The following is a 16,505-nucleotide window of genomic DNA, read 5'->3' as shown; positions in this document are numbered from 1 at the left end:
TTGTAACTATGGAGCCTTTAATCTTTGTTTAGTATTATTATGATGAAGGCCATAATGTTCTAGAAACTATCTCTTCCCATGGAACCTTTAATTTTTACTTTTTATGGTTGAAGGATATAATGTATATGTAACAATTGAACTTTTCCCTCACATTGATGTAATAATGGCTAAAGGTATAATAAATTCCCTTGACCGAAACATGCAAGGACCCCCCAGGAGTTAACACATTCCTAAACTTATTTAATCATTGACCATTGGACTATTTAAATCTGATTTTTCTAGACTAAATGTAATTTTACCCTTACCACTGGAGGATTGATTTGAACTAAGAAGTTGTAAAAGGACTAATAATATAACAAACTAACAACACTAATGTGTTTATTATGCTTTATTGTTGTCTTCTTGTTAGGGTGCAGCCTCTATCTCTTGCTTGGGCAGACTTATACCGCACCGATAGTCTTTGGGCTTTATTTCAAGGGCCCATCGTCGAGTTTCAGCTTGGCTACCCCATATTCTATTTGGGAATATCAAAATTTTCCCCTCAACAATAAGCAAAGGGATAAATTTAGGTTTTTAAGAATAACTAGTGGGCAATATGGGAAATATGCGCAACCTCCAACGGTAACCTGAAAAGCACTTCAGCGCTTTTGTGCAATGGTGCTATTTGCTGCTTTCCCGATTTGTGCTTTTTCTTCACAAATGAAAACGCAGCTTTTTGTTAAAAAGCAACTTTGAAATCCTTACCAAACGCACATAAATTTTTTTTTTTTTTTTAATTTCAAAATGTGCGTTTCAGCTTCTAAAAGCTGAAACAAACGGGCACTCATATGTCCCACATTATGGCTCACGCTTTCCCAAGGGAAAGGACCCATAAAATTAATTTTAGGCCTAACCCTCCAAAAGGCAAAGATATGTTTAATCAGAACATTTACCTCTCTTTCACAAGGTAGAATTCAATTGAACTATGGGTCTCCACGCCAAGCGTCTTTCATAACAAGTCATCGAAACAACTTTTTAATTGAACGAACAAAAGAAGTTCTCGTACTGAATAAAATTTCTCTTCGGCCAAACCATAAAGAGCACTAGCATCTAGGTTTGTTAAGAATCATCTATTTTGCATCCTCAAAACTTACTTTGGCTGTGTTTATTTTGGCTTCAAAGGATTTCCGAAAATGCTTTTACACCCGCATGTGTGTTTGGTAGGTACTGAAAATTGGGTCAAACGGAATTGGTATTCCGCGTTAACCGTAAAATAAGACATTTCGGGCGTAAAACCATTTCAGATTATATTTTACCTTCAAATGAATTACACTTCTCTCACACACGCACCAACCTCATTTCAGCTCTAGCCTACGCACCAACCTCAACTCCACACACAGTTCAACGCAAAGCTCCAGCCGCCCAGCCAAGCCAAGGCCAGCCCAGATTGTGCCGCCCCCACCGCCGCCCCCTCCGCCCAGATCACGCCGCACCACCGAGATTGCACCAAGATCGCACTGAGATCTCACCCACACGACCTCACCGTTGCATGTCTCCGATCCACCACCACCATCACCACCCCCGCCATCATCCAAGCTACCCTCCTCCATGAGCTCCCATCCACATCCAAGCTACTCAGCTACCCACATAACCCAATCCCCATTTCGGTAAACCCACACCCACCTTGCCCAATCCACACCCTCTCGATCTAGCTACCGCCGTCTTCCGTTGGTACCGATCTCTCTCTTTCCCGATCTAGCTGCCGCCGTCCTTCGTTGATACCGATCTCTCTCTTTCCCAATCTATCTCTCACTCTTTCTTCCTCTTCTCACCGAGTATATTATGGATATATTGTGAATAAATGATTTTATTTTAATTTTTGGTTGTGTTAAGTGTATATTTTGAAATTTTCTGTTATAAAATTTGTTTGGAAGTTGAGAAAATGTGAAGCATTTGTAGGAAAATAGCATTTTCAGAATGTTACCAAACATCAAAAATCATTTTTCGGACTATTTTCCATTGCAGAACCAAACACCCGGATTTCATTTTCCTTATGGGAATTCATTTTCCCCTGCATTCATTTTACACTCAGAATTCGATTTACATTGAACCAAACGTAGCCTTTATCTATTTTATCATCTCAATTTATAACTCACCCAACAACTCAGTTTTTATTTTTATATACAACTCATTAAAATAATATAGACTACCTTATCAAATAATATAAAAAATTATGTTTCTCTCTCCTCTTTTTCATCAATCTTTCCTCTCTTCCTCTTTCTCTCTCTCCAGAAAACCCACAACCACCTTCCACCAAAACTTAGCCACAAACCCCAATTTGTCACCACCAAAATTACCCAAAAAAAAAAAAAAAATTTTGCCACCACCATTGAAAAACCAAACCACAACAATCAAAACCAAGTAACCAACCATCCCAAGATCAAACCCATAGCAAAAAAAAAAAAAAAAACCACAACAGCCACCAACCCCACAACCCCCCACCACCACCTGGAATCCATCACCACCACCATCAACAACCACCAAAATCACATATCCATACCCACAAAGCCACAAAAAAAAAAAAAAAAAATATATATATATATATATATATCAAAACCCAGATCAAACAGCCACCCACCACCATCCACCACAAACATCAAAACCCAGGAAAAACCCTCCACCGCCCACCACCACCAGTCACCAAACCTAGAAAAAACCCACACCCAAACCGGCAAGTAACCCACCACCGCCGAGCATCCCACACACACAACTCACCACCAAATTGCCGATTCAAAGTTATAAACTAAAACTCAAACCCAAAACCCCAAAACCTCATTTTAAATTAAAAACTTATTACCCAAGCCACTAAAATCAACTTAATGACACTCTTACTCACTCCCTCCTCTCCAACCAAATTTCGCTTTTGGATTTAATATTATAGTTAGGTTCTTAGTTTTTCTTTTTTAGAAACAGTTATCTACTTAGTTAGTTGTGATTTGCAAACTTATTTTGGATTTTGAACTTGAAACTTATAACATGGAAAATATTTTCCAAATGTGTTGATGATAGTTTTGACACTTGGTGGCTAATTAAACATTTGGTAATTTTTTTGGATACGTTTTATTAACTTTGCTATTTTTTTGCCCAAATAAATTGAAACTTACGATTCACAATCCCGCCAACCTTCCACAATTTTATGTAGGATCTGACTTTTACAAACTTTGAGCTAACCTACCTCCATTTGTTCTTTGAGGAAGACCCACCAAAAGAAGGCTCATATGTCCCACATTGCGGCTCACGCTTTCCCAAGGGAAGGGGCCCATAAAATTAATTTTAGGCTTAGCCCTCCAAAAGGCAAGGATATGTTTAATCAGAACATTTACCCCTCCTTCACAAGGTAGAATTCAACTGAACTATGGGTCTTCACGCCGAGCGTCTTTCATAACAACTCATCGAAACAACTTTTTAATTGAACCAACAAAAGAAGTTCTTGTACTGAATAAAATTTCTCTTCGGCCAAACCATTAAGAGCACTAGCATCTAGGTTTGTTAAGAATCATCTATTTTAGATTCTCAAAACTTCCTTTATCTATTTTATCATCTTAATTTATAACTCACCCAACATCTAAATTCTATTTTTATATACAACTCATTAATTAAAATAATATAGACTACACTATCAAATAATATAAAAAATTATGGTTCTCTCTCCTCTTTTTCATCAATCTTTCCTCTCTTCCTCTTTCTCTCTCTCCAGAAAACCCACAACCACCTTCTACCAAAACTTAACCACAAACCCCAATTTGTCACCACCAAAATTACCCAAAAATCAAATTGCCACCACCACTGAAAAACCAAACCACAACAATCAAAACCAAGTAACCAACCATCCCAAAATCAAACCCATAGCAAAAAAACAAAAGGAAAAAAAAAAAATCAACCACAACAGCCACCAACCCCACAACCCACCACCACCACCTAGAATCCATCACCACCACCATCAACAGCCACCAAAATCACATATCCATACCCGCAAACCCAAAAAAAAAATATAAAAAATAAAAAATAAAAACCCAGATCAGATCGCTACCCACCACCATTCACCACAAACATCAAAACCCATAAAAAACCCTCCACTGCCCACCACCACCACTCACCAAACCCAGAAAAAACCCACACCCAAATCAGCAAGTAACCCACCACCGCCAAGCATCCCACACACACCACTCACCACCAAATTTCTGATTCAAAGTTACAAAGTAAAACTCAAACCCAAAACCCCAAAACCCATACAACCCACTACCATACTCAAACCCAAACCCCAAAAAATTAGTCGTTGCCGCGAATAAAACCCAAAACCCCTAGCAACTCGAAGCCCATAACACTGAACCAACATTGTTTCAAACCCTCAAAGCATGATTTTGGTCCGATCAGAGAGAAAAGAAGCAACAGAGAGAGATGAAAGAGATAGATCTGCGAAAGAGAGAAGATAGAGCACTGATTTGAAGGAGGGAACCTCTGATTTTGTTGAGAGATGCTCAGATGTAGATGGAGACATGAGAGATGAGAGATAGCGTATTTTATTTTTAATTGGGAAAGGTGAAAATAAAATAATATTAAAACCTATACATCTTGAGCTACAGTGGGTTGTATATATAAAAATCCACTGTTCATGGTTGCTAAATTTTTTTAGCAATAGCAACCCAATTGGAACCAAGTTTTGACCATGTGAGGATGTAAAATAACAACTGTGGGGAGGGGGAGGGGGAGGGGGAGGGGGAGGAGGGTGTCTACACCCTAATGCTAATGCTTTAAGTGAGTTTACTTGAACATCTGGCTCATGATGCTTCCCAAGACCTCAGCTAGCTTCCTTGAGAAGTTAACTATTACCTTCACATTTTTTTTAAAGAAAAAGGAAAGTAAAATATTATTATTGAATAAAGTCGTTTTGAAAGATGTCTATCACCTTCACATTTAATGTAGAACCTACTGACAGCCACCTTGCATTGAATGCAAAATAATTGCCCCTGAGTAGTTATGGCATCAAGGTTAACCTTAACCAATCACTTCAATTTGACAGATGAAATGGGGATTCAATTGGAGCCTCCCTTCTTTCTATTTGGGGAAAATGACCCAATGATCAAAGACCACGGAAAATCAAATGATATTTATTTGCAATCAAAGAAATGAAAGAAAGAGAAAGGTTGTATGCCTATTTTCTATTGGCCCTTTCCCCTTCCCCCTACACTCCACAAGTACTTATACTTGTAAAGTGACCATCGCACCAAAGATGTGTGGTGGTCACCTCTCCTTTGGTTTGCAATAATACACTCACTTCACCTAAAATTCAAACTATTTACATTGACTTCCCATGAATGGTTGAAAGGGGACTACTAAGTCTCAGGAAAAAAAATTGCTATAAAAAACCACAAATTTCCCTTGAGTTTAAGTTACACTTGGCGTGCATTTGCCCAGCAATTAAGTTGCGTTTTTTTTGGGGTCCCACGGCAATGTTCATAAACCACCAAACCCATGAAAAACACAGCAATCACTCACTGTTACAGTGTTTTGTTTTAAAAATTATTTTGTTATAGTATTTTCAACAATAAGTTTTCAGTTTTCAGCAAAATAAACGGTATCCAAATAGACTCTTGGTGTAACTTTAAACAATGTTACATTATTCAATATTTTTTAATTGGATGTAAATTTTGATAAATCCACCATTGGATTACATTATCTTCATATATTTTTCATACTTGCAAAATTGCAAGAAGATCAAAACTCAATAATTACGTCAATAATCAATTGTTTAAATTTAAGTTTTTGTAATTTAAAATGATGGATAAAAGATGAGTTGATGGATCAAATGGTAAATAACATCCGATTGACATGAAAATTGGCATGCATGTTAAGAACATATAAAACATATGATCCAACGGTGAGATTTTTAAAATATGAATTTAATAACAAGTTATTGAGAAATGTAACATTGCTTAGAGTTACATCATATATAACTTGAACCCTATATAACTAAAAAGAAAAAAAGCAAAATGACAATTAGTTGGGAAAGAAATACTGCCTAATTTTGATGTTAAACAATCATTTTCCAAGACAAAAGTGAGGGAAGGACAATTATTTAGAAAAAAAAAAACAAAGAGTGAACACTCCTTGAAAAGAAACGAAGGAAGCAACAATAATGGACCATTGCCTTTTAAGAGTAAGTAAGAAACATCATCCATCTATACTTTCCTTGTTTTATTTTTGTTTCTTTCCCCCTTTTTTTTTAAGCAATAGAGGAAAATATATGATTTAATATGAAACTAATTCAAATTCAAAATTTACTCCATCATAAGAGTCATTACCCCTTAAAGAACTAATTTTGAAAAGTTCTAAATAGACCATTCACGTCAGCTCAAGCAAAAATGTATGTCTATTTTAGTTTAAGAACTTACTTTTTTTATTTTAATGAAAGACCCGAAACTGATCGGAATTGGACCCGAGGTGGAATGGATGGTATTACTGTTTCGGATTGCATTCCGATACGAGATATTCTTGCCATTCTGGTTGGAACTGAATGGATTTAATAACATTAATTTTAAGTACTCATTTTTCAAAACATCACATATTAGATTATCTATTTTGCGCTACATTTCATTAAAATATCTATTTTTCTATTTTTAATTTGTACGGCACTGAGATCCCAAGACCAATGTAGGTCCTGGGCCAGGCCCAACGGAATACCCCTGTTGCTCTGGGCCCTTCTTGAAACTGCCTTAACGCAAAAACGAATTTTGGGCCTTGAATTCTAAGAGGTGTTCGGCTCAAGTTTCACCGAACAAGCATATGAACCGTGTCCGGGAGAATAGGATATGCTCGGGAAACTGCATGGCCGAGCATAATCGATTAGGTTGGAACCAAGTTCCAAGGCTATAAATGCTGCTCCCCACTCTCACCTAAATACCTACTTAAATCAGATAATATTGGACCTTCTATTGCACTAGCGGTGGCTGTAATCATTTCTCCCCACTAACCTTAGCTATAAATAGCAGAAGTTTGGGAGAAGAAGGGGTTTAGAAAAACGGAGAGAAAACAGTTAAGTGAGAAAGTGTAAACTGAGTGTTGCTTCGAGTCTCTCTGCCGAGAATGACCCAGAGTAGGAAATCCTCAAGCCCACTACAAATAAATTGTGAGCCCAAGTGATTTAAGGCCCAGCAGCCTCATACTTGGTTCCTACAAGGGCATTTAGGTGCATCGACTGTGAACTAGGGCATTTAGGTGCATTCCAGTTCACAATAAGCTTGTGAAAAACTTTTGCATTTAGGTGCATCAGCTGTGATGACCCTTAAAACAATCCTTATATATGTTTAGGGTTATGAGAAAGCAAAGCCCAAACATATATACACGGATTGGAGTAAAATCAGATCTAAAAATTTGATTTTGTTAAATCTCGATAGATAAGGTATCTATTGAGTAGCTGTCGAACATCAGGCTAAATTGCCTTTTAAACCTTAATAGATGCTATCTGTCGAGCCAGCCATCGAGTTTTAAAATCTAACACTTTTTTATTTGTTTCTTGGACAGACTTGCATGGCTTTAACACTTGTATTTGAAACATTATTCCTTGAAGCATTAAACACATCCTAGATCCAATTACAAGTAAAGTGCATTTTGTCAAAGAATTAACCAATTCTATATTAACATATGTTTCTAACATGATTTACATATGTTCTAACATTTTTATATATTTTTCAAAAAATATAAATTCAAACTGTACGTATATATCTTGTGGCTATTTTTTGTTTCTAGGTGAGCTACTAGTGTTTTTTCTTGAGTAATTATTCAGTATCCTAGAGCTAGAAGTAAACTATCTCTCTCTCTCTCATATAAACTGTACACATAATATATATATTTAAATAATTAGGATCCCATTAATTAATTCACGGTAAAACAATCATTCACATGAAACATGGGAGCATTGCTCATAGTCTCTAATCTATAGATCATAGCCTCATAGGTGAATAGCATTTCTTCATTTTCATAAAATTCAAAATTTATACATCAAGATGATCTCCCACCCCCAACAAATAATAAAAACAATAAAAATCAAGAAACAACCAACAAGCGATCAACAGATGCCTCAATTTACCGCCAAAGAGATGGACATAATTATATTCTTCCTTCGGCCAAATCAGTTGATATATACATTTAACATCATGCAAAAAGAAACACATGTCCCAATGCTGAAAGAAAGTTTAATGAGTTGATCCACGTTATACACATTTTATCTGCATATCTCCGCCTCCACTAAAGAGAGAAATAGAATGACAGAAAGAGCAGATTAAAAAAGAAAGAAAAAAAAAAGGCACCTTGCCTCAAAACTCAACTCTGCTCTGATCTATAAGTCCCTCATAAGCATAACTAGAAAACAACACAGTCCAACAACCCCCCTCACTGACAGAACTTCCTAGGGCATTTCCTTGCTTTAAAAGGTACTACTTGCAGTCTGCAAATATTTTCAGTACTGCAGCAGGGGGAACATTTCGAAGGGCGGTTGCTAGAGCACTTAATATAAACCAAGCAAAAACAAAGAGACCTAGAAAGATTCGGCCCTCAAAACCAAACAAAACCAATTTACATGGTCGAGTGGAAAGTAAAGAAGTTGAAGTCATGGTGGTGGACGCCAAGCTGCTTCAACCAGGATTCTGAAGCACTGTAAAGATGGATCATCCTTTCATAATCAGATGTATGTGGCTTTATCCAAACATCTCCTTGCAACTTGTAAGTAGCAAGCCCAAAGGGAGGAAGGGAAATTCCATCTTTGCTTTCTTCCTTGCATTCCTCTTCTACAATTCTCAAGGATTCAGGATGGCACGTACCATTTCCAATGTTGGTGTTAGTATTCTCCACTGCGTTGTCTGCAAGAGAATGCCAGAAACAAAGAAGAAACTCTTCTGAACAGTGAAATCTTGCAAAAACAAACACTTCAGGACTTATCTATGAGTTCATTACTACTATGGGCTCATATATGTCAACTCATGATTAAAAAGAGCATTTATAGCCCCAGGGCCTCATGAGGTGGAGGTCACTAGTTTGAATCTCCCTCACTCCCTCCTCTTGAGAGTTGGGACTAGCTCTTTAGAGAGAGAGAGAGATAGCATGTACAAAACAACAGCCATCAAGATCTCAGTTGGGCCCCTAAAAATAATTTGTTAAACCAAAACAGTAAGATCAAACTTGGTTCAATACAAGTGAAACTCTTGGCAAACTCACAGTCCTTTTCAAGTTGAGCTCATCTACAAAACTGAAAAAAGTTGGAAAATACAATATGCTACAACTAAGTCCAAGAAGAAAACGATTTAGCATCATATAGAAGAAGAAAATACCAGAACTTTTAATATGAAAATGATACACGATCAAATAAGCTACATGGTGAACCCAACCAATGTTTTGTTATAAAATGATGTCCTTTGTTGGCAAGAAAAAAAAGAGAGGAAAATTTAAGAGTAGAATCAAAATTTCTGTTAAATTGGACAGAAATTTTAGAAACTAAACATCAATTGCCTTCATCCTAGAAATAGAATGTATTGCAGTTGAATTTGTTACTTCAGTTGAGAGAACCAACCCTCTTCCCAATTCTTTTCTCCTTTCAGAAAATGTAAAATACATATTCTCACAAAAGGTCCTGAATTAACCAAAATGATGCTCTATAAGCACAATAAAATAAAATGATAATACTCAGTACAATATGCAGCCGAATGCCAAATGGCATTTCAAGTCAACCACTCATCACTCAAATGTGTCAACTTCAGCATACTTAGAAAAGTGAGACAGATATAAAACTGTCTAATGATAGTTGTATGGTACTCATCTAATATTGGTGGTATTAGTTGCATCCATCACAGTTCACACTGAAAATAATGTGAAGTTGTAAAATACAAGTTATACAAGGATGTAGAGTACAGGAAGCTAGAGATTGATTTCCAATAAACTACCTAAAAAATGCCATATCAGCATTTTGGCCTGCTGCACAGGTGGTTTTGCAAAAATTTTATCATCAAACAAGAACAACCCCCCCACCCCCCCCCCAAAAAAAAAAGGATTATCTAAATGATTTTCATGTGTATCCATTTCTCAGTAAAAAGCTACAAATTATTCCTAAATTGAAAAATGGTAGTAAACAGTCACATACCTTGGAAACTTGAGGACAATGTATGGTATGTGAGGAAACATGCCGACAAGTCCTTTACATTTTCCCGATTTGGAATGTGATAAATAGGATACCTGATCAATAATAAAATATTATACAAAGAAGTTATTCTATTCAAGTTAGAAAAGAAAGTAAAGTTGATGCAGGACAAAATCAAAATGGATGCAACAATGAAATTGAAGCATATGGGGAAAAAAATGAAAAAGAGAGCATAGGAATCAGCATCTAAGCTTGCTTGGAATTGGCACCAAGCAAGGAAACAAGACCTACGGTTGGCTGAAATCAACACCATAACATTGAGAAAATTTCAATGGCAAATTTATTAATCAAGCAAGCTATAAACTGTCTCCATTGGAGTTAGACTACTAGGCTAAACCCTAATTCTAATTGACTTGAGAAAGACCAATTATGGAAACCAAAATTGTTTTTATGCTGAGCACACCAACTATAGCAATAAAACTAATTGGATGAATGAACAAGATGGAAATTCTATTGCTATCCTGGTCATGGAAATTGAAGTAAATTGTGTAATTCATTTACACCAGCCACAAAATTGACTAATCCTGATAGACATGTTAAAAGGACAACTAATCAAACTTACCAAGCAACAGCCATCCAACTCGCTGGGGAAAGATCCACACTCTTGAGTGTCATTAGTGCCGTATAATTCTGAGCCAATTCAGTTATCTGAAAGAAATACTAAATCATAAATGCATTTTCTCAGCACTATAAGGGAAGATATACTAACACAGATGTCACTCTTAGTCAGAAGCAAAGACACAGATTAACAGTGCTGAATACATAAAGTAAATACCAAAAGAGAAGTACCTTGTCCATGAGTGGCACCCTCCAGTAAGGAGAAGCCATCTCAAAATACTGTAAGTAAAGGCAGCCAAGCCTATCCCTCATTGGCCATGAACCCTCCTGGTCGAAGCTTGAATCCTCCGAAATAGCATCCCAAGTCCTGCTAGAGTTGTTGCTTAGCGACCTTGATAGGTTATCACTCCCGCTATCATCACTCCAAGAATCGCTTTCAAATTCTGCCACATCACTATCCTCTTTACGAGTCCTATAGGAGGAAAAGATGGCTAGCTCAGTATAATTGCCATGTATCATAACAAGCAAACAACTGATAAAATAGATTTGGTTGACAAAGCATGAAGTGAAATTGTTCCAATACCTGGAAGTGCCAGCTGATTTGTTAGTGTATATCTGAATGGCAGATAGATAAGGAACATAGTATTGCATAACACTTTCACCGCCATTCAACAGTACTGGGGTGCCAGCACCATATGCACTCCATTCATCATAGCAGTCCCAGAGATCTCCTAATGTGAAATATTCAATTCTCTCTTTGCCAGGTGGTTGCCAGAGGCTATTTAGATCATTAAAGCAGCTCTGGAAAAAATATGACAAGACATAAAAATCAGTGAATACAATAACAACCAAGCCTTAGTTTCAAAATTTTGGGGTAGACTATAGATCCTCAACAGACTAATGATAGTTGATCACAGGTATTAGGAGATGCCCCATCATATATTTGCAATCGATTCATTCATAACTAAATTTTATTCTGGCAATCCTCTTCGTTTTACTGGGCTTAAGAAAATTTTATTCTGGCAATCCTCTTCGTTTTACTGGGCTTAAGAACGGCTATGAACAAAATACATAATAACACTAAACACAGAAACAATCAAGGAATACATTCAATATTCTTAAAATCATAAAATGGAATTGTATGGTAAATAAAAGTAAAATGTATAAACAGATCCATTCTTTTTTTTTTTTTGAAACTAGATCAATTCTTTACTAATACTAATTATAATCTTCAAATTGAATTCAAAAGCTATTAGCGGTTACTGTCTTTATTGTTTTTTGCACTAGGTAAGTAGGGGAAGGGAGGCTGGTCAGGTTTGAACTCCAGTGCCCACACCACAAGAGGTGTTGGAACCATCCCTCGATCCCCTGTTAGAGGTAGTTTACTCTTATGATGCATGTGCCACCAAAGGTATATCTTCCTCAATTTGACCTCGAAATTGGAATGAACATGTAACTTCTTCATTTTATTTTTTCCAAGAATATCAATAAGTTGCACAAGCACCCAATGGATCTTGAACTCAAAACCCATACTCCATCACACTTCAACAAGGAGATAATGTGCCATTCGAGCTAGAACTCATTACTCTTACCTTTTCTTTTTATAGGGTACATGAAATCTTGATCCATACCATCATTAAGATTTTTATCCTTTGGAACGTACAACTTTCAAACAGTCTCACCCTTATAATCTGATCACCAGGGAAATGAATTAAGATGATTGCAAAAATAACTCCTGAAACTCTCTACGCAGCAACAGTCTCACTCTTTAAAATTTTCTGTCTTTAAAAGCAAAAAGTTATGATAATTCTATAGTTACCATAGGGGAGGGGAGATTTGAACCCTATATATCTCTATTGGAAATATCAGGAAATGCTAGTTGAGATATATGACTCTTCTCAAAAAGTTATAAGATAGAAATCAATGTGAACTTGCACATTTTCATTTTGAGGATCACTCAGCTTTAAATACACAAAGAAGATCTTCAATAAGAGTTCAGCAGGCAACATTGATCAACACGATCAATGGATAATGAAGCCCGTCATTAATTTCTTAAATTGGAACCATAATTAGTCTCTTGTACAAATATTTGGTTGAATTATCAACCTTATAAATGTAAATACAGTTAGTGGACTGACAAGAGTTTATGCTTCTTACCTATTTGTTGAAAAAACTAACAGATCTTTATAAATATCTAATTAATTATAAACAATAAACAAATAAAGATTTGACATTTTTGCATCCCAAACCTACATGGTGGTGGCTATCTCCTTTCATTGCAGATGTTAAACAAGTGTGGACCATTTTTAGATATTGATATTATATGCTATTGACACATACCTTTAATAGAGCTCACATTAAAAATTGACCGCATATTTTAGAAAAGGTCAAAATACACTATTAGCCTTAAACTTTAGTCCATGATTTATTTTAGCCCCTAAAACTTAAGTGGTTACTTTTAATTCCTAACAAACTTAAAATGATTGTTTTTATATAATCCCTAATGTATTTAATGGAGTAATAACGTATTAGATTTTAGTCATTTAAGAGACTAAAAACAATGGACTTAATTATTCATTTATTTTTATATAAGAAAAACCATGGACTTTTAAGCTTGACTAAAACCCCTCATGGGTTAAAATTTGGGGACCAAATAATATATAATTTACGGAAAAACAAATGTAAGTGAGTAGTAATACTACAAGGAGCATGGTCCATTGTTCCATATGACTGATCCAATATTATTGATGCTATAAAAATAGAATGAGATTGAAAAACACCTAGAAGAATAGTCGAAGCAATAATACCAAAGAAAGGGGCTGCTGCCCTTTGTCTCTTGTCGCAAGACTATCAACAGACTCATCACCATAATTGGCACTTGGATTAGATATTTGAAGAGGAAAAACAAACAAAAGCACACACACTAACACACACCCAAAAAATAAAAAGATAATAATAATAATAATAAGAAGAAGAAATTACATTTTTTTTCTTTTTCTTATGAAAAACTAAAAACCTTAAAAAGTATTAATATAAAATTCGTAAATAAATGCATTTCATGTTTTTTTTTAGTATATATAAAAAATCACCTCTCTGAATTCCCTTTCGCGCCGAAATGATAAAATAATAATTCACGTATATCACATGTTTTTTTTTTTGGGTTTCCATTATATATTTTCAAAGCTTTCAATAAGAAATTAATCACTATTCACTTTACTAATCCTACATTTAAAAAAAAAAAAAATGATACGAAAGAAAAGAAACGAAAAGATTGTCAGTCAGAAAACAGAGCCAAAACTATTAATAAATTGCACTTCTCGTTAATAACCAATATATATACATATATATATATATATATATATATATATATATATATTATATGAAAGAACCAATATATACACACACACATAGAGAGATAAACAAAACAAATAAATAAAATAATAAAAGCCATTCTATATAGCCAATCATATTCACAGGGAAGAAAAGGAAAAATACTAAGAAAAAGAAAAAGAAAAGTACCTGAGGAAGGAGTCGAGAAGAAACAGTGGGAGTCACACATTGAAGAAAACGCTCCAGATTTGAAGACATTGATATCGATATGGGTTCTTTCAAATTTGAAAATACTCTCTCAAAAGGCAACAATAGATAATTAAAAAGAAGAAGAAGGGTGAATGAAATCAAATCCAAAACCTTGAATTATGGGAAATACCCTTTTAAGCTAGCTCTCTCTCAATCTTGTTTGTTGGCATTCCTTGTTTGCCACTTAACCCAAAAGTAGTAACCAAAATCTAAACATGGAACCCACGCATGAACAAGATATTCACTTTCCTTTTATGACTAAAACCACGTACACCACATTGTGCTCATCCAAAACCAGGCCTCGAAAAACAAACAGACTCTTTCCCTCTCAGCCTCTCTCTCTCTCTCTCTCTCTCTCTGTTTATTAATTGAAGAAGAAGTTGGGGAAGTGAAACGCTTGCTCTATTATATAATTCGTACTTTAAAAGTAACTCAAAGCAGTGTGAACTGTGAGACTTTAACACTATCATTTAAAAAAACCTTTCATTCATTAATTAAACCCATTATGAAACTGATAAGTGAGAGTGACTTTTTGAATGAGAGAGAGAGATAAGTGACAGTGACTTTTTGGATGAGAGAGAGAGAAGTAGAAGGTGTCGACGATGTGAACTTTCGCTTCGCCGCGTGTTTTCTGTCTCACTGTGATGCGTTTTTTCTTTGCTTTTTTGTTTCTCATTTTTCATGTCTTTGGCTTTTTCCCATATTTATTTTTTGGTTTGTGCCTGTCTGTGGATGTGGGTTTCAATTCAAATACACGTGTTCGTTTAAGTTTCACTTCCTTGCTAACAACTCATAAGTCTTGTGTCCTTTTTTGTGAAAAAAAAAAATTTTGGATTGATTTTCACTCACCTTTTTTTTTTTTTTTTTTCATTTTTAATTATTATCTTATATATGAGCTTTTCTTTTCTGTTTGAGAAAGCCTTTGGTCGCAAATTTTGGCCATATGATGATATTCAATTAATATTCTGAAGTTCTGACTTCCGGTCAAACATTTTAACAAGGCCAACTTGCCACACCTTAGCTAAGTTGGCAACTTATTCTCGTACACAATATTTACCCTTATCCATACATCAGCATACCAATAATAATTTATCTATTTTTGACGTAATATTTAACATTACACATTTACACTTTATATTTTATCTTTTATTTTTCCATACAATATATTAAAATAATATTAACTCAAAAAACAATCCTACAAAAAAAACGAAAAAAAAACAACACAGCGGCCCATCTGCAAGGTAAGATCAACCTTGCTGCCACTAACCCCTACCACCACATCCTCCATAACCCAAAACAAACCCCACAAATCCTGCCATATACCCATGAGGCCATAACAAGCCCACCAAACCACAGCCACCAACGAGATTAACTGCCAACAATCACAACCATAGGTCCACAATTGCTGATATACGCTAACAAATTACAAATAAATAAAATCCCAAATCTTCCAACCACCAACAATTTTCAACCCCACTGCCACAAACAGCACCGATCCCAACCACAAAATTTATAATTAAAAAAAAAAAAAAAAAAAAAACCACAACTTGGGAAGAGAAGAGATGGACCAGCAACGGTGGCGTTGTGGCTGTGAGGCAAACACTGTTGGAGTAATTACGTTGTGGCTGTGAGGCAAACACTGTTGGAGTAATTATTGAGTACTCCCGAAATACCATAAATATATACTCCTCTCTCTCACATAATTGTGAGTTCCACTAATTAAATCTATGGTGAAATCCACAATTCATGTAAGGGGGAGAGTACGCATTTATGGTAATCCCGGAATAACCATTGGGCAATAAATAATAAAATAGACATTAGACAATTATTAGAAAAATAGTTGTTGAGCAATAATGGGTAAACTAGCCGTTGGAGCTTTATGGGTTATTAGTAACCAATAACTATAGACCATTGGCACTATGATCATTCCATAAGTATAAGTGTTTGTGGTGGTGTAGGGGATAATGGTTGGGGTTCAAGTCTCCAGGAGGGAGTTTCACACATGTTAGGATATATGTGTTTCACATGTTAAGAACATATGTTATGATTTTATTTAATTGGCTTATTCTTTGACAAAACGCACTTTACTTGTAATTGGGTAGATTTAGAATGTGTTTAAATATTTCAAGAAACCATGTTTTAA

General features: G+C 35.5%; 1 protein-coding gene across 1 annotated transcript; it reads right to left on the bottom strand.

The window, feature by feature from the left end:
- Positions 1–8,099: 8,099 nt before the first annotated feature.
- LOC126702823 (uncharacterized) lies at positions 8,100–14,776 on the bottom strand. Its single transcript, XM_050401683.1, has 6 exons — positions 14,303–14,776; positions 11,367–11,584; positions 11,015–11,255; positions 10,788–10,873; positions 10,169–10,260; positions 8,100–8,894 (listed from the first exon to the last, which is right to left on the bottom strand). The coding sequence occupies exons 1-6, from the start codon at positions 14,369–14,371 to the stop codon at positions 8,611–8,613; spliced, it is 990 nt and encodes a 329-aa protein (XP_050257640.1). The 5' UTR covers positions 14,372–14,776; the 3' UTR covers positions 8,100–8,610.
- Between the last annotated feature and the right edge of the window lie 1,729 nt (positions 14,777–16,505).

The sequence above is a fragment of the Quercus robur genome, chromosome 10 (assembly GCF_932294415.1).
Source record: "Quercus robur chromosome 10, dhQueRobu3.1, whole genome shotgun sequence".
Lineage (NCBI taxonomy): Eukaryota > Viridiplantae > Streptophyta > Magnoliopsida > Fagales > Fagaceae > Quercus > Quercus robur.
This window is presented reverse-complemented; position numbering and strand designations above follow the sequence as displayed.